The sequence below is a fragment of the Gorilla gorilla genome, chromosome 5 (assembly GCF_029281585.2).
Source record: "Gorilla gorilla gorilla isolate KB3781 chromosome 5, NHGRI_mGorGor1-v2.1_pri, whole genome shotgun sequence".
Taxonomy (NCBI): domain Eukaryota; kingdom Metazoa; phylum Chordata; class Mammalia; order Primates; family Hominidae; genus Gorilla; species Gorilla gorilla.
Genome location: NC_073229.2, coordinates 33,077,276 through 33,100,057, shown reverse-complemented (window position 1 = coordinate 33,100,057; position 22,782 = coordinate 33,077,276). Strand labels below are relative to the sequence as shown.

At 42.9% G+C, this 22,782-nt stretch overlaps 1 protein-coding gene across 8 annotated transcripts in view; it reads right to left on the bottom strand.

Moving 5' to 3' along the window:
- JARID2 (jumonji and AT-rich interaction domain containing 2) overlaps positions 1-22,782 on the bottom strand; it is a 274,358-nt gene that overhangs the window by 113,097 nt on the left and 138,479 nt on the right. Inside the window, exon 1 of one of the 8 annotated variants that reach the window (XM_019029680.3) lies at positions 6,740-7,069. The exons of the other annotated variants lie outside the window; for them this stretch is intronic. Within the exon in view, the coding sequence (XP_018885225.1) occupies positions 6,740-6,806 (67 nt within the window). The 5' untranslated portion in view covers positions 6,807-7,069. Of the gene's footprint in view, positions 1-6,739; positions 7,070-22,782 lie in introns of those variants that run through there. 8 annotated transcript variants of the gene reach the window in all.

Sequence of the window (22,782 nt, the reverse complement as noted above, 5' to 3'; positions counted from 1 at the left end):
GTGAAAAAAAGAATGTGATGGAGAGGATAATGAGTGAGCCAATGGAGCCAGCCGGCAAGCTTGCAATACCAAAACAAGAACAAGAAAGTTGGGATTTGCAGTAAGCCTAAAAACACGGAGTGGTGATGGATGAAGAGGACAAGGAGGAAGAAGAGCTATATTGGTATAAAAAACGAACTAAATAAGGACTAGGAGCAGCTCAGGAAGACTGGGAAGGGTTCCTATACCCTTTGGTACATAACAGCAGCTGAAGTCTTAGCTGAATAAGAGGTGAATGCATGAAAGAATGACTGAACAAATGATTTATCAGTAAGTAAGAAAGTTAAGCTTTTTGATGACAGCTTTGCTTCTGTCCTCCTGACAAAATGAATCTGGGTGACTGTAAAGAGAAGTGATTCCCAAACTTGAGCATGCATGCGAATCACCCCCCAAGTGTCCCCATTCTAACACATTCCCAGGTGACACTAATGCTGCTTTGGCTGCTCTGGGGACTTGTTTTTGGGGGGGGGGGGGGTGCAGGGGGACAAGGTCTTGCTCTGTCACCCATGCTAGAGTGCGGTGACATGCTCACAACAGCCTCAGCCTCCTGGGCTCAAGCAGTCCTCCTAGGCTCAAGCCAGCCTCCCGAATGGCTGGGACTACAAGTGTGCACCACCACGCCCCACTAATTTTTTCTTTTTTTTATACATGGGGTCTTGCTTTGTTGCCAAGCTGGTCTCAAACTCCTGGGTTCAAGTAATCCTCGCCCATTTCGACCTCCCAAAGCGCTGGAATTACAGGCGTGAAAACCGCACATGGCCTCATGTACCTTTTAGCAATGATTTTGCAGAAAAAAAAAGACACTTGCCGGCAAAATGTCACAAAGTTACAAGAATCAGCCAACGTGACAAATAGAGACTCAAAAAAGTAACAGGTTGGAAAAAATGTGCATGTCTAAGAAGCATAAATGTAAAGAGACGTGTAATGTTCTCCCCAACTACCCTCTCACCCTGCAAATCAATTGCTTAAGTATAAATTAGGGGTAATTTTATGAAGAGATTTTACACATAAAAAATACCTAGAAATATTAAACAATTTTATGTGAGCAAAATGCAAAACAGATAAGGCTACTCTGATAAGGCATGACTGAGCAAAAAGAAATCAAAGTACTGACTCCATTGTTCCAGGCCCTTATCTAACTAAATCTTCCGAGAACTCCAAGTTTTCCACCATTCTGAGGATTGCAATAAGTACCTGAACTAGAAGAGAATCACATTCACGTTCCAGATTCATAAAATGAGGCCCATACATAAGGAACTGCCTTTATACAAATTAAAGGGCCATAGGCTCCCCTCTCCCCCCATCTTGAGACAGAGTCTCGCTCTGTCATGAGGCTGGAGCGCAGTGGCACAATCTTGGCTCACTGCAACCTCCGCCTCCCAGGTTCAAGCAATGCTCCTGCCTCAGCCTCCTGGGACTATAGGCATTCGCTACCAAGCTCAGCTAATTTTTGTAATTTTAGTAGAGACGGGGTTTCACCATGTTGGCCAGTACGGTCTTGATCTCTTGACCTTGTGATACAACTGCCTCAGCCTCCCAAAGTGCTAGGATTACAGACGTGAGCCACTGTGCCTGCCCAGGACCATAGATTTTACTGGTCCTTACGAAGGCACAAGACTGACTGTATTCTGCACGTGATCAACTTTTTCAATGTCAGTACTTCCATTCTGTATATATCAGCCCAGAAAACATTTACATTTATTAATAGTCAGACAGCCTACATGGTTGAATAAACCTGGGCTTTTTCTTTATCTAACCCCCCCGCTGGCGACCAATCTCCACTGTACTGGCTACCACATTTCATTTTGAATGTTTTAAGCCCAATCATACAGCCTGCCCAATCCAGGAGGGCCAGGTCAGCAAGATGGAATATGATGCCACAGGGCAACAGAGCCATTATTATAACATTAGCCAAGCTAATGTACTGCCTTTTCTCTCTCCTAACAAAGCCCTGCCACCAATTGTTAAAATTATTATTTTTAGTCAACGAGAAATAATGAAATGGCATCCCCTCCTTCACACACACAAACCGTTTTTATTTTTCCAACCCCCTCCCCCACCCCGACCAACACAAACCTTTGTTGGGGAGAGGAGGTTAAACAGAGGAAATTGAATGAATGGCCCAAAGAGTCAGTCTATCCCATTAGCATTTGTTCTCCTCTATTAATATTCAGTAGGTTGAACTTAAATTAAACCATGTCTATTGTCTTTCACAAAAGCAATAAATATGAGCTGAAAATTGTAAATCATTGCAGTAAAAGGCAGCTTGGTTACTGTGCCTGCAACCTCAGCTAGTCACCATCAGCTGACGGGAGAAGTGCGTCTGGGATCCAAGACCATTTAGCCACAAGGCAGTGTCCATTTGTGCAGCTGAGAACTCTAAAGAAACTGAACACAACAGGACCCTGCCATCAGCAGCTCTGCACATTCAGGAGCTCTTCACCCCATCTCCCAAATTAGCAATAAATGAAAAGACCGCACAAAACAATGCAACAAAACAGGCTTCTTTCTGAGTCTGGAACAGGAGCATCAAAATGGAATAGGAATTCCTGTTGTTCTTGGTAACTGGAGATACTAGTGTATGGCTATCTCCCTCTTGCCTTATATGATGGGCATTGGGAAAATTGAAACACAAATTAGGCCAAAGATTCCTTTAGCTGAAGGAACTTCTAAAGCAACCGATGAGAACAACAGATTTCAGAACACAAATGTATGGACAGAAGACAACTCTTTTCTAATGTCTGGAAAAAAAAAAGGGACTAGAGCATGTAGTCTGTATCATTTTATGATGTTTTAGACACAAAGAAGTTTTACCGGTCCTCTCTCATTAGCTACACATACATGACAATAGAAAACTAAAGGAAAAGCCAATGGCTCTATTCCACAAAAGCAATGCCAAAAGAAGGGTTAAAAAGAAAGGAAAAACAAGGAGAGCTTTGAGGCTGTTCCAGGGCTTCTAAAACATCTGGAGCACACCAAAGTCATTAGCATATTAGGGTGAGTCAATGTATTTAGCTTTGTTGTAGAAAAGATGCACAAAAGGTAATTCTGTATTATAGAGCCAATGCCGTCTGTCACCCTGTCACTGTGAGACAAGGTTATCACATTACATATCAAACAGTCAAGCATCCAAAGAGAGCTTTCATTTTCAGCAGCAATTTCTCTGTGTGTGTGTGTGTGTGTGTGTGCAATTTAAGATGACAGAAGAATTATAAAAGCAGCCCCCATGGCTGAGGTAGGGCCCTCTCTGAGGTCATCAGAATGCATGGTTTGCTGCCACTGATAGTGAAAAATAAATGTTATGTTCACTCAAGTTTTACAAAGAGAAAAAAAAATGAATTGCTTTTTAAGCAGGGTAGGCATTCCGATGCCAGGGCAGATTTGGCTTTGGGCCTGCTTGGCATGGTCAATATGAACATGGAGTTTGCCCATCACTGTACACATGCAGGTCAGCATGTGAAGCTTCCAATGGAGCACAGAGCTCCAGGGAGAGGGGCGAGCAGGGCACAGGGTCTGCAGAGCACAGCCCAGGCTTGTCCACTGACATGCTCACCAGATCAACACACTGGTGTGACTGAGAACAAATGCCAAGTCATGAGGCAGGATGTCGGTGGCACACTTGTGGTCAACGAGGCACAAATGAAAGTGGTTTCATACCTCGGCTTATGGAAAATAATTATCCCTTTCCCTTATGAGACCAGCCCCTGAGCCGACTAGGGCTCCCCTTTGTCTACTGTCAAATCAGCTATGGAGATTTCCCATTCCGGTCAAGAAAAGACAATCCAAAAACACCCCCACCCATCACTACTTAAAACAGTCCCAAGATTTCGAGGCAGGAATGGGGAGGATGAATAGGCGGACGCGGGGGACATATTTTTGTTACATTTAACCCCTGCAAAAACAGATGTAAATACTGATTTGTAAATCAACAATCTCACAAGAGCTCTCTCACCACCACCAGAATCCGCCCCCACGACACACCTTCAACAATCTACACCTCTTTTGCATGCACAATTTTTTGAGAAAGCATTAGATACTAAGACCTGACACAGTGCTCATTATTAACATGGAAAAGTTGGGTCACTGGGTAGATAAGGAAGATGTCTGACTCTATCCTTTTTTTCCTATTTCAGAACCATGTAAATGACTCTTTAAGATAGAACCCTGGGCCCCAGAAGGCAATAAACGCCTTGAGCTACAAAGGAACAAACCCAGCAGACATCTCCTATTTCCTCAGAGGAAGAGGTAAGCAGAACACTGCTACTACTAGAATGGGCCCCATTCTGGCTATCTAGACCCCAAATGAGTAAGAACCACCAAAAGACAAAAGATCTCCCCTTCGTACATCCTAACCAACAATCCCAGGGGGACAGAAAACACTGCTCACTGAAAGGCTCCAACAAAAGTAAATAAAAATAGACAACAAGGCTGACAGTTTAACTTTATTCAACACAAAACCTCTCACAAAAACAAAGAGCCGTGATCTTCATGAAAGATTTCCCAAACAGACCAGAAGCTATTTAAACTCTGATGATCACCACTGTGAACATAATTGTACTGCTCATTTTGGCACAACTCCCTGTTACTTCTTTGGGGCAAGGGCTCATCCTCCCCACTCTCTTCCCCTCTTCACTCCTTCTTCATCCTTAATATGACCTTTATAACAATCAGAACAAGTACAGTACCTAGAATAATAATAATGACTGAATTATAAACACGCACGATGCTCTACAATCAGCAGTTCTAGTTTTGTGTCCAATCCCATGACTACTCTATCCCAGGCCGTAACTGCTCTGGGTCCACACTTCATCTCAACACCCTTTTAATTTTACACTGACAACCCAGTCAAACACACACCCACCAGACAACCCAGTTATAAATACCCACCAAAATATAAATCCCTGGAATCCCCTAGGATATGTAACTCGAGCTTCTATCAGCTCATGAAAAGAATTCCACACCACAGAGGACCCAGAACTGACCACCTCCAAGGTCAAAAGCTGCCTACAGAAGAAAACTGACTCAAGGCGACAGTGGGCTTAGGCTGATGTGTAACCATGAGCGGCAGAACAATGGCATCACTGCAGAGCAAGGGAACTCCGTCACATGAAGGAGACGGAAACACAAGGGCATTTTTTTTTGAGATTTTTTCTAAGACAGATAAATGAGCCCAACATGTGGAAAGTCTTGTGTTCAGATAAACTAACAGGCCCAAATTTGATTTCTCATCTCACAGAATTTGCACTTCTCAAAGGGAGATGTCCATGAACACAGCATGTTCACAGATAGCTAACGATATTCTTCTACCTTCAAGTAATTACAAGTGTGTATGTACTTAGGTCTCTAAAGCTTCCTATCATCTTTACCCCACAAATGTAAGGTACCAAAAGAAACCAGGTATCCAATTTGAGCCAGGCTCTCCAAAGACAGGCAAAGCTGCTGCTTTAACTCAATCGACAAGTGCCATAAAGTTATCGGTTTGTGTACTAATCTGTAATGATAAATGGGCAAAGCTCCACAAACTTTGTGTCCTGACTGACACCATAATTTGTAGATAAATAAACAGCCACACCCTTTGCCCTGAAACCTCTCTGGGCTGCCTTCATTCCCTAGGATAAAAGCAATCTCTTGGAAGTTCTAAGTTCTGTTTTCTTTGTAGCATGACTAGGAGGGACAGTAGTTCCCCTGTTTCCCTTATTACCTCACTCACATATCAAGAAATCAACTGCCCTCCTACTTTTCAAATGAATATATTCAGAGAGGATTAAGTAGTCCATTCAAAGTTAAAAAAAAAAAAAAAAAACCTGCTGACAACAAATAACTTCAGAAAGGCCTACTGCCTCCCAGAGCAGCATTCTTTCCACTACTGAAATATAATGAATGGAAGCAGTACAGAAAGCAGCACTATAGGAATGTGGCCATGGAATCTGCTAAGATTTGAGGCACCAAACATTGAAGGTTCCTCAAATTCATCTGTGTTTACAGACAGTAATACAGACATGAATTAATGCATGAAATTCGGGAGAAGAATCAAGAGCACTCGAAGTTTAAAGCTTTTAGGTCTCAATCCAGAACCACTTCAGGTCTCAGGATCTATCTGCATGCCTCAGTTTCCTCCATCTTTCAAGGAAAGGTGATGGAGGTAGAAAAAGAAAGGATTAACGGAAATGAAAGCAAACATGCTGTTTATGAAGGAAACCAGAACTATGGTGAGGATGAACTAATTAACTTTAATCAAACATTTATTTTTAAATGCTGGGAAATGATCAGATAAATTGGTAATAAAATAAAAGGGACCAGCTATAGCTGGATGGCATTCAGTCTCCAGAGAAATGTCTAAAGTCATACAAGCCTGACTGAAACTGCAGCTTTGGCCAAAATGGTCAACAGAGCTTAATGCTTTAAGAGCGACATTAATTCTCTCTTGTAAATTTCCACAGTGCCTTTGCAGGAGCCACCATTGCCCCTAGGGAGGATATCAAAGCTAAAAGAATATTAATATTAAGCAAATCGCAACACTTTTTACATAGTCTCTCATATATATATATATATATATATATATAGCACCTTGCCATCCACAATGGATTTAATCAGGACCCCAGCAGGGAAACCCACAAAGGCCTATTTCTCCAACAAAAGCCATACCAGCCTGAAACAAATCTAGAGCTATTTGGTTTGTCTTTTATTTATAGGAACAGACCTTCTATCCCAGGTTCCTCAAGATAAGCCACCAAAAACTGCACCTGACAGACCCGTGGAGCAGCCATCCTCAGAGCCGGATCATTGCAGAGAGACAGAGAGGAAGAAGGACAGAGGGAGGGAGGGAGGAAGAGCGCAGTGAGGCAGGCTCCGGAGCACTTGTCAACAATCCTCCCCTGTACGTAATAAGCAAGCGGCAGTGCAGATTCCGCGCGGCAATAGGACGGCCAGAACAGCAATGGGGCCGAGGGGGAGGGGAGGCAGCCAGGAGAGAAGGTTATTTATGTGCAAGGGAGGGAATCGAACACCAAAGAGGAGGGGTCTCCGGCTGGCTCCCCCCACCCTGATAAATTAAAATGAGAAAAAGGAAAAGAGCCACTAGCTTTTCATCCTGCCATTTCCCCAACCTGCAATGCAGACAAATCCGAAGTATAGAATTTCTGACATATGGGGGGGAGGGGGACATTCACAGTTTAATTGTGCACACTTTTGTGTCCCCAGCCTGTCAGATGCCCCCACCCCATTGCCAAGCACACCCCACCCCCACAGACAGCGGACTCCAGGGCGCAGTTTCAATGGCATCCCTTTTTAATATCATAATCTGTGTCATTCAGCACTTGCCTTTTATTTATTTTTATTTGTTTTTTTGGCTGGGAAACCTGGGCAGCTCTCCAGACAGACTGCAGAAATCTCTTTCCACATGCTCCTCCTCCAGCCCGCCCTCCCCCTTACTCTGATTCCAGCTTCCACGGAGCCTCATTACTTATGAAGTGACCGCATGGGCCACCGCTGCCCCCACCAACAACACAGGGGCACCCCTCCCCCTGCCCTGCGCAGGCCCCTCCCCGAGGCACATAAATTGATCTAATCTAATCAAACAGAAGCTGTTTTCTCTCATTGTTTCTTGAGGATCTTTCACAGAACTGGCTCTGTGGTCTGGCAGCTGCTGGGAGGGGTGAAAAAGGCAGGAGTCCAGCTGAGGGCTGGCCAGCTCCCTGGCCTCAGACAACTGGAGTACACATCTCCTTTCATATGTTATAGCTTTTTGATTTTTAAAGTCAATTCTCTTGAAGCCTTTCTTTGAACTTCAACCAGCAATGATAATGTCCAAAACACATGCTCTCAACACTACCACACGCTTCTCTTCATGCCCTTCCAAGGGGAGGAAGATGGTGGCCAAGTCCACATGGCACTGGAAGTTTTCCTCAGATGCATCCAGAGGAAATGGAAACATGCCTTACTAATACTTTCAGTTTCTTCTTTCCTAGTTGTTGAACCATCTAACGAGGCCCTTCTGGGTTCTAATACTTCACACACAGTAACTTATTTATACCTCACAAAAACCCTGAAGGTAGATGTCAACTTTGCTCAGGAGTGAAGTCACCCAGGCTAGCGGGTATTCTCTCCACAATGGCCAACTCTTGTTTCCTAAATAATTAAAGCTCATGAACATGCCACAACTTCTTACATCAAAAATATATAAACATAAATATATATATACATATACATAAACACACACACACACACACACACACACACACACACACAGACATCAGGAAGGTAGATGATGGTCCTCCTTAGTGTCTAGTTGATATCCACCACTTTAAAATCATAATTATACATAGGGCCTCAGAGATACTCTACTACAATTCCCCCACTTCATAGATGATGAAACTGTGTCTAAAAACAAGTTTGTCTCTTAGCAAAGGTCACAGAGGTAGCTCCTATGTCTCAACAGACAGGAGGCTATCCGAGAACCCAGTGGCACTGGGGAAGAAGGGGTGGGGTAACCTCAATATACAATTCCCTACAGAACATAGAAAGCTGGAGAAGAGTTGCTCTCCAATGGTTGCCAGGGTGAGCCCCCAGAGCAGACCCTTATTTAGTGCTCTACAGTGCAGCACGTTCCTGTTAACAGTGAACAAGTGTTTGGAATGCACCCCACTACAGCGTAAGTCATACAGAGTCAATTAAAGGACATTCAGGGGATGACTATTTGGCCTTTTTCCTCTTCCTTCTACTGGGACATGTCTTTTGGCTGCTTCAATGATCAACAGCACCCAAAGCAGAGAATTGGAAAGAAGACCTGAGGCAGATATTCTGATTATGCTAATTCTCAGCAAGGTTGGTAAGAAAAGTAGAAACGCCGAGACATAAACAGTTGGCCAGAAATGAAGTTTCAGAATCACGTATGATTAGTGGTTTTCCTGAACACCCCCAGTTCTGTCACTCAAACACTCAGAGTGCACACAGGCATCAGCACTAATAAAACACTATCTGCCCCTTTCCTATCTCCACTGCTTCCTCCTCTTCTAGTCAACTAAAGAGAAACGGGTATTTAAATTTTAAGAAATAAAAAAAGCCTGACCGTCGTCATTACTTCCTGATCATGCAGGCAATATTTCCTAAAACACAGTACATGCGAGTCAGTCCTGTGTCTGTCAGGCCAGGAAGGAGACTTAACAAAACTCTCCGCTGTAAATAGCCATAAGTTTTAGACTGTTTACATGAAATGTTGGTCCCCTACTAAAGAAGAAACATGCAAACTACCATATTAGACTCACAGCATCCTCTGGAAGACCAAGAATAACACTAAGAAATGGGTTCAATTTAGGAATAACAACACAACTTACAATATTTAAAGACAGAGGAGAGGGCGGAAAGACTGGGGAAGAACTTTTCTTTGCTCCATCCACGTTCATTAATAGGATGAAGGCACCACCATCTAAGTTTCAATAGTGAAATATCAGAGCAAGTCATAAATCTTAAACGAAAGTCCTCTGAATAATCAATCCACTTTAATTTTTAAGAATATAAAGAATATCTGAACCCGCAGCCAAACCAAACTACTCAAACATAACCTAAAGCCTTGCCTATGTGCTAACTTTTTAATATTGTAACATAAACATAGATAAATAGCATTTTGTTTCACTGCATTTGATTATAAACTTTACAAAACAGGTTCCAATGGGAATTGGGTTTTTTCCAACTCAACATCAAGTTACTAAGATCCATCCGCGGCCTTGCTTATTATATCGCTTGCCTATCCATTTTCATTATTACACAATGGAGTATTTATAATACTACACAACTGATGAATGGTGGGTATTCCACCATGATTCTCATGTCCAAGGGCATCTAAGGCGCTTCTAGTTTATTGCTATCATGAACCATGTTGCAATTCCTCTCTGCAAGTCTCCTGGAAATCATGCACTAGAGTTTCTCTTAGATAATATTTGGGACTGGAAGTGGTAGATATCCTTGGATATGCAAATGTTCAAATTTACAAGTTGAATGGTAAATCAGTTTCCAAAGCAGGTGTCAACTTTTGATTTTGCACCAGTAATGTTACCACTGGAATCTCAAAATGTTTAAAGACCTTCTATAACATGTCACAAGAGAGACCAAGGAACTCTACTAACTCTAATTCAGGAGAAGTCAGAATTTTCAGATGGGATCTCATATTCACAGTAATTCTATGCAGACACCCAGGTTCACGGCTGCCATCCACCTAATTATCACCTCAACCCCAGGACCAACCCCAGTTGGTGCCTTGGTATTTCAGTACCACGCAATTAATAATTTCCCCAAAACTACTAATCGCAAAGGAGGGGTAGGGTGGTGTGGATTGTCGTATGATAGAAGAGAGTACAAGGTTATGGCACCAGAGAATTTCACATAATATAGAATTGTAATGATCATACAGCATTAGCCATGTATTTGTAATGATATTTCTGTGTTATATGGATGAAATTACGTAGTATTGACCATATCACATAGGGTGTGATAAAAATTAATGCAGAAAGGTGATCTACTGTGCTAATATTTGACTTTCAAAAACATCATTAAAGTGTGGGCACTCTGTGGCAGCAGTATAGTAATAATAAATGTTACCTGTTGGAATTTTATTTAAATAAAAGTTAATACACTGGCACTATACCAACCAGAATTAGGTACACACAGAGTCTGGCTTGAATGCTTTCCAAGAAGGCTTGGTAATTCCTGAAACACCAACAATGCTGAACTTTGTAATGCAAGTGGCTGACCCGATAGCTAACATGTCAACAAGGCCACACCGTACAATTATAAAATAATACCAATAATTACAAGAACGTAGTAGGGTGACCCGGACTGGGTGATGGTATGCAAACTCGTGAAACTAACTGGGTTGTTAAGGCCACAATTAAAGTAGTTGTTCCAATTCAGAAGCTATCAAAAAAGACAACACTGTAGCCCTCCTTATCCGGATTTTAGATTTCCAAGGTTTCAGTCAGCCATGGTCAACCAAGGTCGGAGAATATTAAATTTAAAAATCCCCAAAATAAACAATTCATAACTTTTAAATTGCACACCATTTTGTGTAGCATGCTGAAACCTTGAACTATCCTGCCCAGGACGTGAATGATCTGCACTGTACAGTATTTATGTATAAGCAAAAAACACAGTATATATAGGGTTTGGTAATAGCGACAGTTTCAGGCATACACGGAGGGTATTGAAATGTATCATCCATGGATATGGGCGGACTACTGTATTCTACATGAATTTTTTAAATTAAAAAATACTGACTTATTTGATAAACACCTTGCACTAAAAACCTTAGTGGATCATAGCACACACAGCTATGATTAAGAATGATTAAGAAAAATCATATGACTTCTCTCTGCCTCAGTTTCCTCACCTGTTAAACGGAAATAAGGACAACACTGGTGTTGGAGGCATTAATTACACAAGTAAAAGGGTTTGTGTTACACAGTAAACATACAGGGCTACCTACATGCATTCATGGTAATAAAACACTCAAATTTTGGTTCAATATATATTGTTGGCTTTTTGGCTGGAAAAAGAAATACATAATAAAATGTACTTAACATATTTGAAGGTGATCCGGTTAATGAATTTTAAAAGGTGAACACAGAAATAATGCCAAGTCAAACAAGATGATCAACCTTTTTCAGAATATTTTGAAAACATTACTCAATAGTATAAAGTAAAATTGAACCAGAATCACAAAAAAGCTGTTTACCTACTTAGGAATAGTGAAGAAAGGAAAACTGTATATTAAAAGCACTGAGGACACCTGCGGTGGCTCACGCCTGTAATCCCAGCACTTAGGGAGGCCAAGGCAGGCAGGTCACAAGGTCAGGAGATTGGGACCATCCTGGCCAACATGATGAAACCCTGTCTCTACTAAAGTACAACAAATTAGCCAGGCATGGTGGTGCACACCTGTAGTCCCAGCTACTCGGGAGGCTGAGGCAGGGGAAGCACTTGCACCCAAGAGACAAACACTGCAGTAAGCTGAGATCTCACCACTGCACTCCAGCCTGGCGACAGAGCTGAGAGCAGTGGCTCATGCCTGTAATCACAGCACTTTGGGAGGCCGATGTGGGCAGATTACCTGAGGTCAGGAGTTCGAGACCAGTCTGACCAACACGAAGAAATCCCATCTCTACTAAAAACACAAAATTAGGCCAAGCATGATGGCTCACACCTGTAATCCCAGCACTTTGAGAGGCTGAGGCGGGTGGATCACAAGGTCAGCAGATCGAGACCATCCTGGCTAACACGACGAAATCCCATCTCTGCTAAAAATACAAAAAATTAGCCGGGCACAGTGGTGCACACCTGTAGTCCCAACTACTCAGGACTCCCTGAGGTTGCGGTGAGCTGAGATCACAAGACTGCACTCCAGCCTGGGCAACAAGAGCAAAAACTCCGTGCCCCCACCACCCCCAAAGAAAGCATTGAAACAAAGGGCTGATAGGTCAAAACTGAAGAGTGAGTAATCACCTTTTCGAATTTCTGACTCTGACAAAAGTAGTACTCTCATATGCTGCTAGTGTGATTAACTGATAAAATCTTTCAAAAGAGCAACCTGGAAATGGAGGTTAACAAATCTGTAATCCAGTAATTTCTAGAAATTAATACTAACAAACCAATAACAGAAGCAACGATTTGCTTCTAATAATTAGTTTGTTGGTTAACACAACAAATTAATGACAGAAGCAAAAATTTCTATGTAGCTTGTTTTAATTATTTTGTCGCTTCTTTGACTGGTTTAAATTCTATGTCCATTTCCCAAAAAAAAAAAAAAAAAAGGAATTATTCTACGTCGGTTTCCTGGGCCATGCAATAGACCGATTAGCAATGCTTTGGTTCTGAATTACTGCATGAAGCCGCTGGGGTAGCTGGGTTGAGTCCTGCATGTGCGGCAGCTGACACATTCTCTCCACTACTTGACCCTTGGAGCTTCAAGGCCTTTGCACATGCTGTTCCCTTTTCTGACTATTCTCTCCTCTGCCTAGAGAGCGCCTGCTCCTCTTTCCATTTGACAGGTGTTATTCCAGTACAATTTCAAAACGTACGAAGGTAACATTTACCCAACTGTCATGTTCCTTCAAGAAGAAGATTTAGTCTTGCTCATCTTTTGTTTTGCTTTGAGACAGGGTCTTCTCTGTGTCCCAGGCTGCAGTCGAGTAGCGCAATCTAGGTTCACTACAGCGTCGACCTTCCGGGCTCAACCAATCCTCCCACCTCAACCTCCCAAGTAGCTGTACTACAGGTAGGCACCACCACACCCAGCTAATTTTTTATATTTTTTGTGAAGATGGTGTTTCGCCAAGCTGCCCAGGCCTGAAGCGATCCTCCCGAGGCACCCCAGCCGCACAAAGTGCTGGGATTATGAGCATGAGCCACTGCATTCGCCTTGCTCATCTCAATAACCCTCCAATGCTGCATTGCATTTATGCTGTCAAAGAGTAAGCTGTGTCTCAAGGCCAATCCAGGGCTGCGTAAGCCTGAGGTGCTCTTATCTGGGAAGTCCCACCCTACGTACAATGCACCTAACATTCAACATTCTCTGGGAAAGGCAAATGTGTCAAAGAACTCTCTTTATGTTTGAAATTATTAGACTAGAAATAGCTCATATACTTTACAATAAATTACGAGATCTCAGCACTCACTGATTAAAATGAGAAATTCCTGGGAAGTAGAAGACCTCATCTTCAGATTTTCAGATGAAATATAATTTCACGAGCACTGAATTTAACAAGCAGAAATCTAGACATACGATGTTTTCTAGATACTTGGGCCTTTATTAATTACAATTTTACAGTTTTTGTTTTTTTGTTTGGAGGCTGATTTTGTTTCTGTAACTAAAGCAGTTTTGCATCTTTCTCAAAATATGTGCCTTTTATATCCTGCTAACGTAACCTCATTCTGTTACTAAACATTTAAATAAATGTCAAAACTACCTAGAATCCTCCTCCTCTTATTTACGCAGTGAAATCATCCAAGTCCCAATATACCAGTAATCACTGTTAACAATTTCGTGTATATTCTTCCTGGCATTTTCCTTAAAAGCTTCATACATCATGGAGAAGACCAGAAATAACCCAAGTGCTGCAACGATAAATATGGAACATCATTTATGGTATTCTCTCCAGTGGCAATCTTTTACAGTTTTCTGAAATCTTGAATTTTTCCACAATTCAGATGACTTTCTTTAGTAATATGGTGAAAGGCAATTTTAAAATTTACATGGTATCACAGGGAAACTGGCTGTGTCAACAGCACAGAAGTAGAGTCAATCACAAGAGAATTAATGATGGAAATGAGATGGAGCTACCAACATTATTTACGTGGAGCTAAGGGAAAACCTACATAAGGTAAATGACAAAGGTAGACAAAGATAATTTTGAACTCAGCAATAAATTGCTAGGCTGTAGTTTATTATCTTCTCAATATAGTGGCACAGATACCATGGGCAAACATATTCTAACATTGCCCAAAAGACTAAAAGGCATTTGAGTAAAATATCAATTTTTTTTTTAACTTTGTCAGAATTGTCTACATAACACACCATGAGGATAGCTGAAAGAATACCCAGAAAGACTTCCTGCCAAAAGCAAGAACACAGCACAGGGATACACAGGAAGAATTTCACCACCATTTCATGCGTATCCTGTCTCTATGGCTGCACTACTGATAGCCTCTATCCACGCATGGCTTTTTAATTTTACATTAACTAAATCAAATACAAAATTCAGTCTCTTGGCCAGGCATGGTGGCTCACGCCTACAATCCCAGCACTTTGGGAGGCAGAGGCTGGCAAATCACTTCAGGTCAGGAGTTCGAGACCAGTCTGGCCAACATGGTGAAACCCCATCTCTACTAAAAATACAAAAATTAGCCAGTCGTGATGGTGGGTGCCTGTAACCCCCGCTACTTGGGAGGATGAGGCTTGAGAATTGCTTGAACCTGGGAGGTGGAGGTTACAATTAGCAAAGATCGCACCACTGCACTCCAGCAGCCTGGGCAACAAAGTGAAACCCTGACTCAAAAAAAAAAAAAAAAAAAAGTCTCTTAATCACAACAGCAAAGCTCCAAAAGTTCAAGCATCACAGGTAGCTAGTGGCTACTATATAGGACAGCACAGACACAGAAGTTTCCAACATCACACACAGTTCTAATGGGTAGCAATGACCTATACTGTTGACCATGCTGACCAACATGTCTGCAGCAGTCCCTCATCCCTCTGTCGTCCCGTTACAAGCTTAGAACCCCCTCCTCACCACCTCCCCCATAAACAGGGCAAGTCGGACAGAAGGTGATTCCTTTTCAGGGGGCAAATGCAGCAGCAGGCTGACAAATCACCTTAAATTTAGCAGCAGATGGCTCGAGGTTGGTAATCAGTCTAGCTTGTAGGGGAGGGGAGAAGGGGAAATAGAGATTGGAACTGTTAAAGAGCCCCAGGCTTATTCAGAAAACTAAAAACTGTAGGGAAAACTTCGTATACAAACGAATATCCCAAAGGGTGATTTTTATTAGAAATGGTTTTAGGCCACCTTAATGTGGCTTGACAGTAAAGGAAGGACAGCAATCATCAACTAATACTCTGGACAAAGTGCCACTAAAACCTAGGCCAAGTTGGACTCACATTTTGCCACCTCCAGACACACACACACCACTCTGGGATCACTGCACTGGTGCCTTCACACACCAAAGGACAGGGTCAGTAGCCATGAAGGGCACATTTCCTCCAGAATACTTCTCATTCGCTTCCCTCCACATTCTGCAAAAGCATCCAAATGCTTCCCTGACCCAAAAGCATGATAGAGCCACCAAAGTGGGAGAGCAGCAGCATGCCTTCAACACCCCAAAGCCACTCACCACTGAAACAAAACCAAATGAGACAAAGAGATCTAGTGTTTTGTTTTACATAAGGAGGATGCCAGTGAAGGCACGCCTTGCTCCCAGACACCCAGTTACTGGTAGAACTAGAATTACGATCCAATGTCAGTGCCCATTCCAACATATCAAATTTTTGATGCACTCAATATTGCTTGAGATGGCTACAGTCCAGGAATTCTGGTTTAATATGATTTGACAGATTGCAAAGTGAATGGTTGCATAACACAGCCTTTATCATTTCTAAAAAGCTGCCTAAAATAGATAGGCCTTAAGAATTTTCTTTTGTTGACCCTTAGAGCTTGTTCCCATCGGATGCTCTCCCACAGTCACTTTCTCCCCTCTGTCTGTCTCAGGCCTCCCCACTGACCCAGCTGGCACAGATCTAGCCTCCATTACATGCCACATGCTGGCTCTGAAACTCTCTGCTAGGGCTCCTCAGAGACTTCAGAACCCAGTAGTCTGTGGGGTACCCCTCCTATACAAACCTAACACCGACTACGCCTACAGGGCAGCTTTCACCAACACCACTGAGGATGCCTTGCTGGGGAAAACTAGAGAGGCAATCCTTCCTTCCATGCTTGTCAGGGCCGCAGCACTCTCAGCTCGCCAAGTCCTAGGGTGAAGCCTAATTACAAGACATTGGCATTCAGAACCCAGAAGGGGGCAAACCAACTTGAAAACCGTTCCTTAGGTGTCCTGCTTCATGACAAAGCTACAGCACAAATAGGAAGTCACGGGGTACTGTATATCTACAACCTCAATAATGATCGCCCTTTTAAATGTTTACATTCTTCCAGGCACTTAAGAACCTGAAATAAATCAACTGCATTCGTCGTAAGAATACCACCTCTGAGGAAAAAAAATTAGTATCCCATTTTCTGAGACGGAAAACAACAAACCAAACAGATGGTGGTATCAAGTTTGTCGGTTTTCTGAACCCTTGGTGGGACCCTGGGCTACACTTACAGGGATGACAGTGTGATCCTTCCACAATTTCCACTAGCAGAGCTGGAGGACTGCGGCCTACTGGACCTGAGCTGGCAGAAGGGTAGATGCCCAGCCATTCTCTCCAGGAAATCTCTGATGGTCTGTATTCATGGATCCAAGGACAACCCAGTCTTCCTTCAGTTTTACAGAGCACACATGAGAAGGCCCAGCTTATGTTCCCAGAGATGTCCTGAGTTCTGTCAACAACTGCCTACCCCCACAAAAGGACAGGCAATCCCTTGCACAGAGTTTCTCACAGAGGGGCTAAGAAATCGGCCAGCAGGGATGTCAACATCCACTACCAAGAACAGCCACTTGATGGCAATCTTAACCTATTCCCTTGGAATTCGTCCATAAAGGGAGACCCCAGAAGGCTAGAAGCACCAAGCATGGGCTGCACAACGTGGACAGAGCTAAGAAGGACGTCCCTGCTTGACCTGAGTGTGCGGCAGTGCGGCAATGAACGGATAGAGAACCCCACACCAACAAGCACTGTTGGGTTCTTCTCCATATCTAGGCTTCTCTGGGGACTAGGCAGAAGTGGCTATAGCCTCTGCAGTCAGACAGCTCAGGAGCATGGAAACCTCTCGAGCTCCATGGCGCACTCACATTGGGTTTCTCATCAGACTGAAATGCAAGTGGACAGATGACAACAAATATGAGAATAAATCAACGGCAAGCTCCTCCTCCTTACTGTGGAAACTTGTTCTCTGAAACAGGGAAGGGCAGGAGGCAGGGGGTGACAAAAGTGGACTTTCCTTAGAAGGTGGGACATCTGTTGAATAAAGCACTCAAGCACTGCCCTCTTCATTTAAGTTGTCAAAGAAGGAAACTAAAAGCCATGTGCCTCTCTAGGAAAAAAGGCTCTCCAGTTAAAAATAGAAATACACTGTAAATTGCTGCACTACACACTTCTATTTTTGGTAGCAGGAAGATGAACTGAAGGGCTCTCTGAAACATCAAAACATCAAAGGGTGGGAGGGGGTCCATACCATCATATTACCATAAAATAGTCCACTGTCTTAGCTAGGATAATGACATGTTTCCACAGAGGGTTCGACCTCACTTTGTGTGGTGGTTTCCCAACTCCTGGCTTCTCCATTTATAAAAAGAGTTCAGGCAGAGTGAAGAGTTTGCCAACATTTTCCTCAGAGGGATTCAGAAAGTGCCAGCTGAGAGCCTTCCAGCTCACCCTTTAAAACTCTGTAACACTTTCCAACTGAGCAAACTGGAAGGCCCTTTCAAATGACACTAGGAACAAAGTCATCTCACGGAGGGTACACTGCTGGGGGAGCCCCTAGGGAACAGACCACTCTAGATTCATTCTTCTAATTTCACTCTCAAAGGAGGCAAGATGCTATTTTTCAAATAAGCATTCAAAAGCATGGGTCCCTTGGTGAAAACCCCAATCACATGGGATGGAAGCAGACTATCAAAAATAACAGTGTTCCAGCCTGGGCAATACAGTGACACCCCATCTCTACCAAAACATTTAAAAATCAGCCAGGCGGTGACACGTGCCTATAGTCCCATCCACTCAGGCGGCTGAGGTGGGAGGGTTGCTGGGGGCGGTGCGCGCAAGCTGCAGTGAGCTGAGATCGTGTCACTGCACTACAGCCTGGCAACAGAAAAAACAAAAACAAACAGTTAAATAAATTGATTAAATATAAAAGACAGTTAAATGACTGCAAAATGGAGACCTTGGACTGCCTTCATGTATCACATGGCAGCATAACTTTGAGAGCCATGGAAAGCTAAAAGGAGACTACCACTTCAGAGACCACCAGAAGCTAGCCTGGGAGCCTCCGCACATGGCCTTCCCTGTCACCGTCACCAAGATGGCAGTACCAAGCATGAACAGGCACCCACCTAACTGCAAAAAGAAAACAGGGACTCAGTTAAGGATTACCCAGATGACAAGGGCAGGGCAGATCACACAGGAAGACAACCTTTCTGTGTATACACAAAAAGAGCTGAACCAGCCATTAGCTCCAAAGCATAAATGAAGCAAGAACACTAGTAACAGGTCAGGGAGAGAAGCTATGGGGTCTGAAAGCATGCGGGGTATGAGTTACCATGCAACACAAAAGACAGCTCTCCTTGGATGTCAATGGCAGGGTACAGGTTTGGCCTTGCCGGTTTATAATCAAGAATGGGATGTCACTGGCGAATATAAAATATTATAAAATATTTATATATTTTATATTATATATAGTTTGTTGTAGAAAAATTATATATATATTTTATAATATATTATAAAATAGCTCATGTTTCTCTCCTCATCCCCACACCTCCTTGAACGATAGACCTGTACTGTTTTTATCATCCTTGGGAAAGAAATTATGAAGAAGCTAAATCTGGGACTCTACAGAAACATTTTAAAGCCTACAGAGGAAGCTAGAAGGATAGATGAGATTTGGCAGCAGGTGAGCTTAAAAATCAAATTGTAAATTAAGGGATTTATGAACTGTAGGGTAATTTCCCAGAAGCATATCTAGTAATCACTCTTCTGGCTTTTAAAGATATACCATACAGGACTCTAAACATTTAAAGTGGCTCAAGTAATAACAGGTTATTTCCAAAAGCTAAGTAAAGGGCCCTCTAAATTTGAGGGAAATCAGATCTAAGACATTCACAAGCACAGCAAAACTACCCTAGTCCATTACAATAAATCTGATAGTAATTAAAGCTACTTAAATCCACATATCACAGAATTCGAAGATTTAGAAAACACATGAAGTCTTTCTCTAGCAGGAGACAATATCACTCTACAAGAAAGAACGTTAATAAATCCTATTCACAAACAAGTCACCTCTGGCTGTAGGAAGCCCTATCTGGTGACCCTGCAGGTTCTTTCCATTCTATTACACGTCAAGAATAAAAAATGGCTGGAAGTCACAAAAGGTAGATAAGATGAATTACTGTTAAACAAATAGGATTCCCTCGACCTCAAAAGTCCTCAAATAATTCCACAATGCTTCCCCAAATAATCTATGACAACAGAAACATCCTTCCAGGACCATCACAACTGCCATCCCCCTGTCAAAAGCAGTCACTCCATCCAGGCTTCTCAAAGGTCAAACAGCTCTAAGGGTTTCCTGACTTACCAGGAAAATGTTCTAGTATCACACAAGCAAGAAAGAAAACATGCTGCAGATTAACATGGAGTTTAATTTAATATACAGTTAGAATGGAATAAAATTGTCACCATGTCCAAGGCCTGCAGAGACTGTAATGTACTCCCCACAAAGTCTTCTGTTGAAGCTCTAACTCCTAAGGTCCATGAGAAGGTGATCGAGGTTAAATAAGGTCATAGGGGCACAGGGCTCTGACCTGAGAGGGCTGGAGTCCTCGCATGAGGAGGAAGACTCAGAGGAACCAGCCAAGAAGAGGGCACTCAACAGGAACCCGGCTGGCCAGCACCTTGATCTTGGACTTACAGACACCAGAACTGTGAGAAACGGAAATTTCTATTATATCAGCAGCCCAGTCTAAGGTAATTTATTATGGCAGCCTGAGCTGACTAATATACAGACTTTCACCACAGCCGCAAGAATATGATTAGCAATCCTATCCCACCACAGGCACACGCACACTGTCTTGGCATCCTCAAGGGCGACAAGGAGATCATGGGCTCCTCACAGGATTCAATCTAACTAAAGACACACTGCACTAGCAAAAGACATGACCTACAGATGTCTCTATAGAGTGCCTCTGGGGAAAAAAGCCAAGTCTGGGACCCTAGCTCCAGAATTTTTAATTATTAACATTAATACACACCCAGGCTGAGTATTCCGAATACTCACAGATTAAAAACAGTGGTGGCTAACGTGCTATACGAGAAAGGTGACACTGAAGACAGTCAGAATGAAGCCTCCTCCAAAGCCCATCTGCTCTGGGTTTACACAACAGTTCAGAACAAAAACCATGATGCCAGTTTAAGAGACAGTCTGACTCTGAGAATGTCATCATCTTTCCAATCGCAGGGTTCTTATTCAACCACTGTGCCTACATAAGCCACTTCTGGAGCTGCTAAGGGGATGCACATGGGCCTCTGGCCTTGAGGCACTTTCAGTCCCCAACACTCTCAGACATCCAGCACATTCTGGACAAACATCATAAACCCATTGATAAGCATAACAGCTCTTAAAAATACAGGCAGTGGTGTTGAGGAACTCCACAATGAGCAAATACATTTAAAGAACTCAACAGGCCAGGCGAAGTGGCTCACGCCTGTAATGCCAGTAGGAGGGGGGATCACCTGAGGCCAGATCTTGAGGTTATAACACCCTACAGCCTGGGTGGCAAACCAAGACTCTGTCTCTAAATAAACCAACAAACAAACATGTCAACTGTACTGAAGGGAGAAGGAGGAACCTTCTCAGCGTGATAGGAAGGTATTTTATCTACACTGGAGTGTTGCTCACTTGGTTATATGTGTACACTTGTCACAACAAGACATACTCGAGATATGTGGTTTCACAGGCTTTCCTTAGTTTAAACACACACACATACACACACACCCACACAGAAGGAGAGAGAGGGAGAGAGAGGGGGAAAGGAAGGGGGAGAAGAACAGGGAGAGGGAGAGGGGTGGGGGAGAGGGAGAGATAGCTATCTGGAGTCAGAAGACCTGGGTTCAAACCCTGATTTGATCACTTCTCTGCTAGGTGGCCTTGTACAAGCTGCTTAACACCTGAGGCCCATTAAATTAACCCCAAAAATATTAGTAAAAGTACAAAAATCATCAATTGAGAATTAAGAGACATAATTTTTTTTTACTTTTTCTTAAAAGCCCAATTCTAATTTAAACCACCAAGCAACATACCTTGTACCTAAACAGGGATGCGATGAATGTGGTTCAGAAAGAAAGGACACAAGGCTGACCCTATTCCAAGAATCTCTATGATAGTGAGACATATCACACAATTATGAATGCACATTCCCTCTGGCAATGGGGAAAATAAGATGAGCTGACATCTGGGGGCCTAGGGTGTCACGGTGTGAGCATTTCTAAAATGAAATCTGGAGTCCCAGTTGGCAGACTCTCAGTCCCCTGAACAGAGAGTGGCACATCCACAGCATGGCAACAAGAGGTGCTGGAAAGGGGGCGGCAGAAACGTGGGTGGCATGCAGGTGGGCCACTGAGCCGTCTGCATGCTCATTCACACAACACAGACTTCGGAGATCCCAGGCACAGGGAAAAGCAACAGTCAACACAAATGAATTTTCCTCTCGAAGTGCTTACAATCTAATGTGGCTAGACACATTAGATAATTATCTATATAAATAATAAATATCTATAAAATAATATCTATAAAAAACTATATCTTAAAAAATCTATTAAAAAACTATATAAATAAATAAATTAGAATAAACACATGCACATGCCCCTCCCTCACAGTACTACAATGTCAGGCAGTGAGAAATGCTGTGCAGACAGACTTCATAAGGTAAAGCGCTAAGGAGTAACAGAGGCAGGTACCCTTTTTACTAGAATGTTCAAGGAACATTCCGGGGTATGGGGGCACTTAAAGGGGAACCTGAAACATACAGAGAGATCAAGTCACATAGATACCAGAAGGGAGAGAATTCTCAATAGAAGGATCAGTGAGAGCTAAACAGAGTATGCTTTGTGTATTTAAAATACCAGGAAGAGGGACAGAGACAATGAGAACAGAGTGATATGGGGGCCCAATCAAGTGGCCAGCCATGAGGATATTTCGCTTTCACATTAAGAGGATAGGCAGATACGCCAGAATCAGAACAGAGCATAGCACAGCCTAATTTGCATTTTTAAAGGTTTATGCTGGCTGCTGCCAGGAGGAATACAAAGGCAGAAGCTGAGCGAGCACAGGGAGG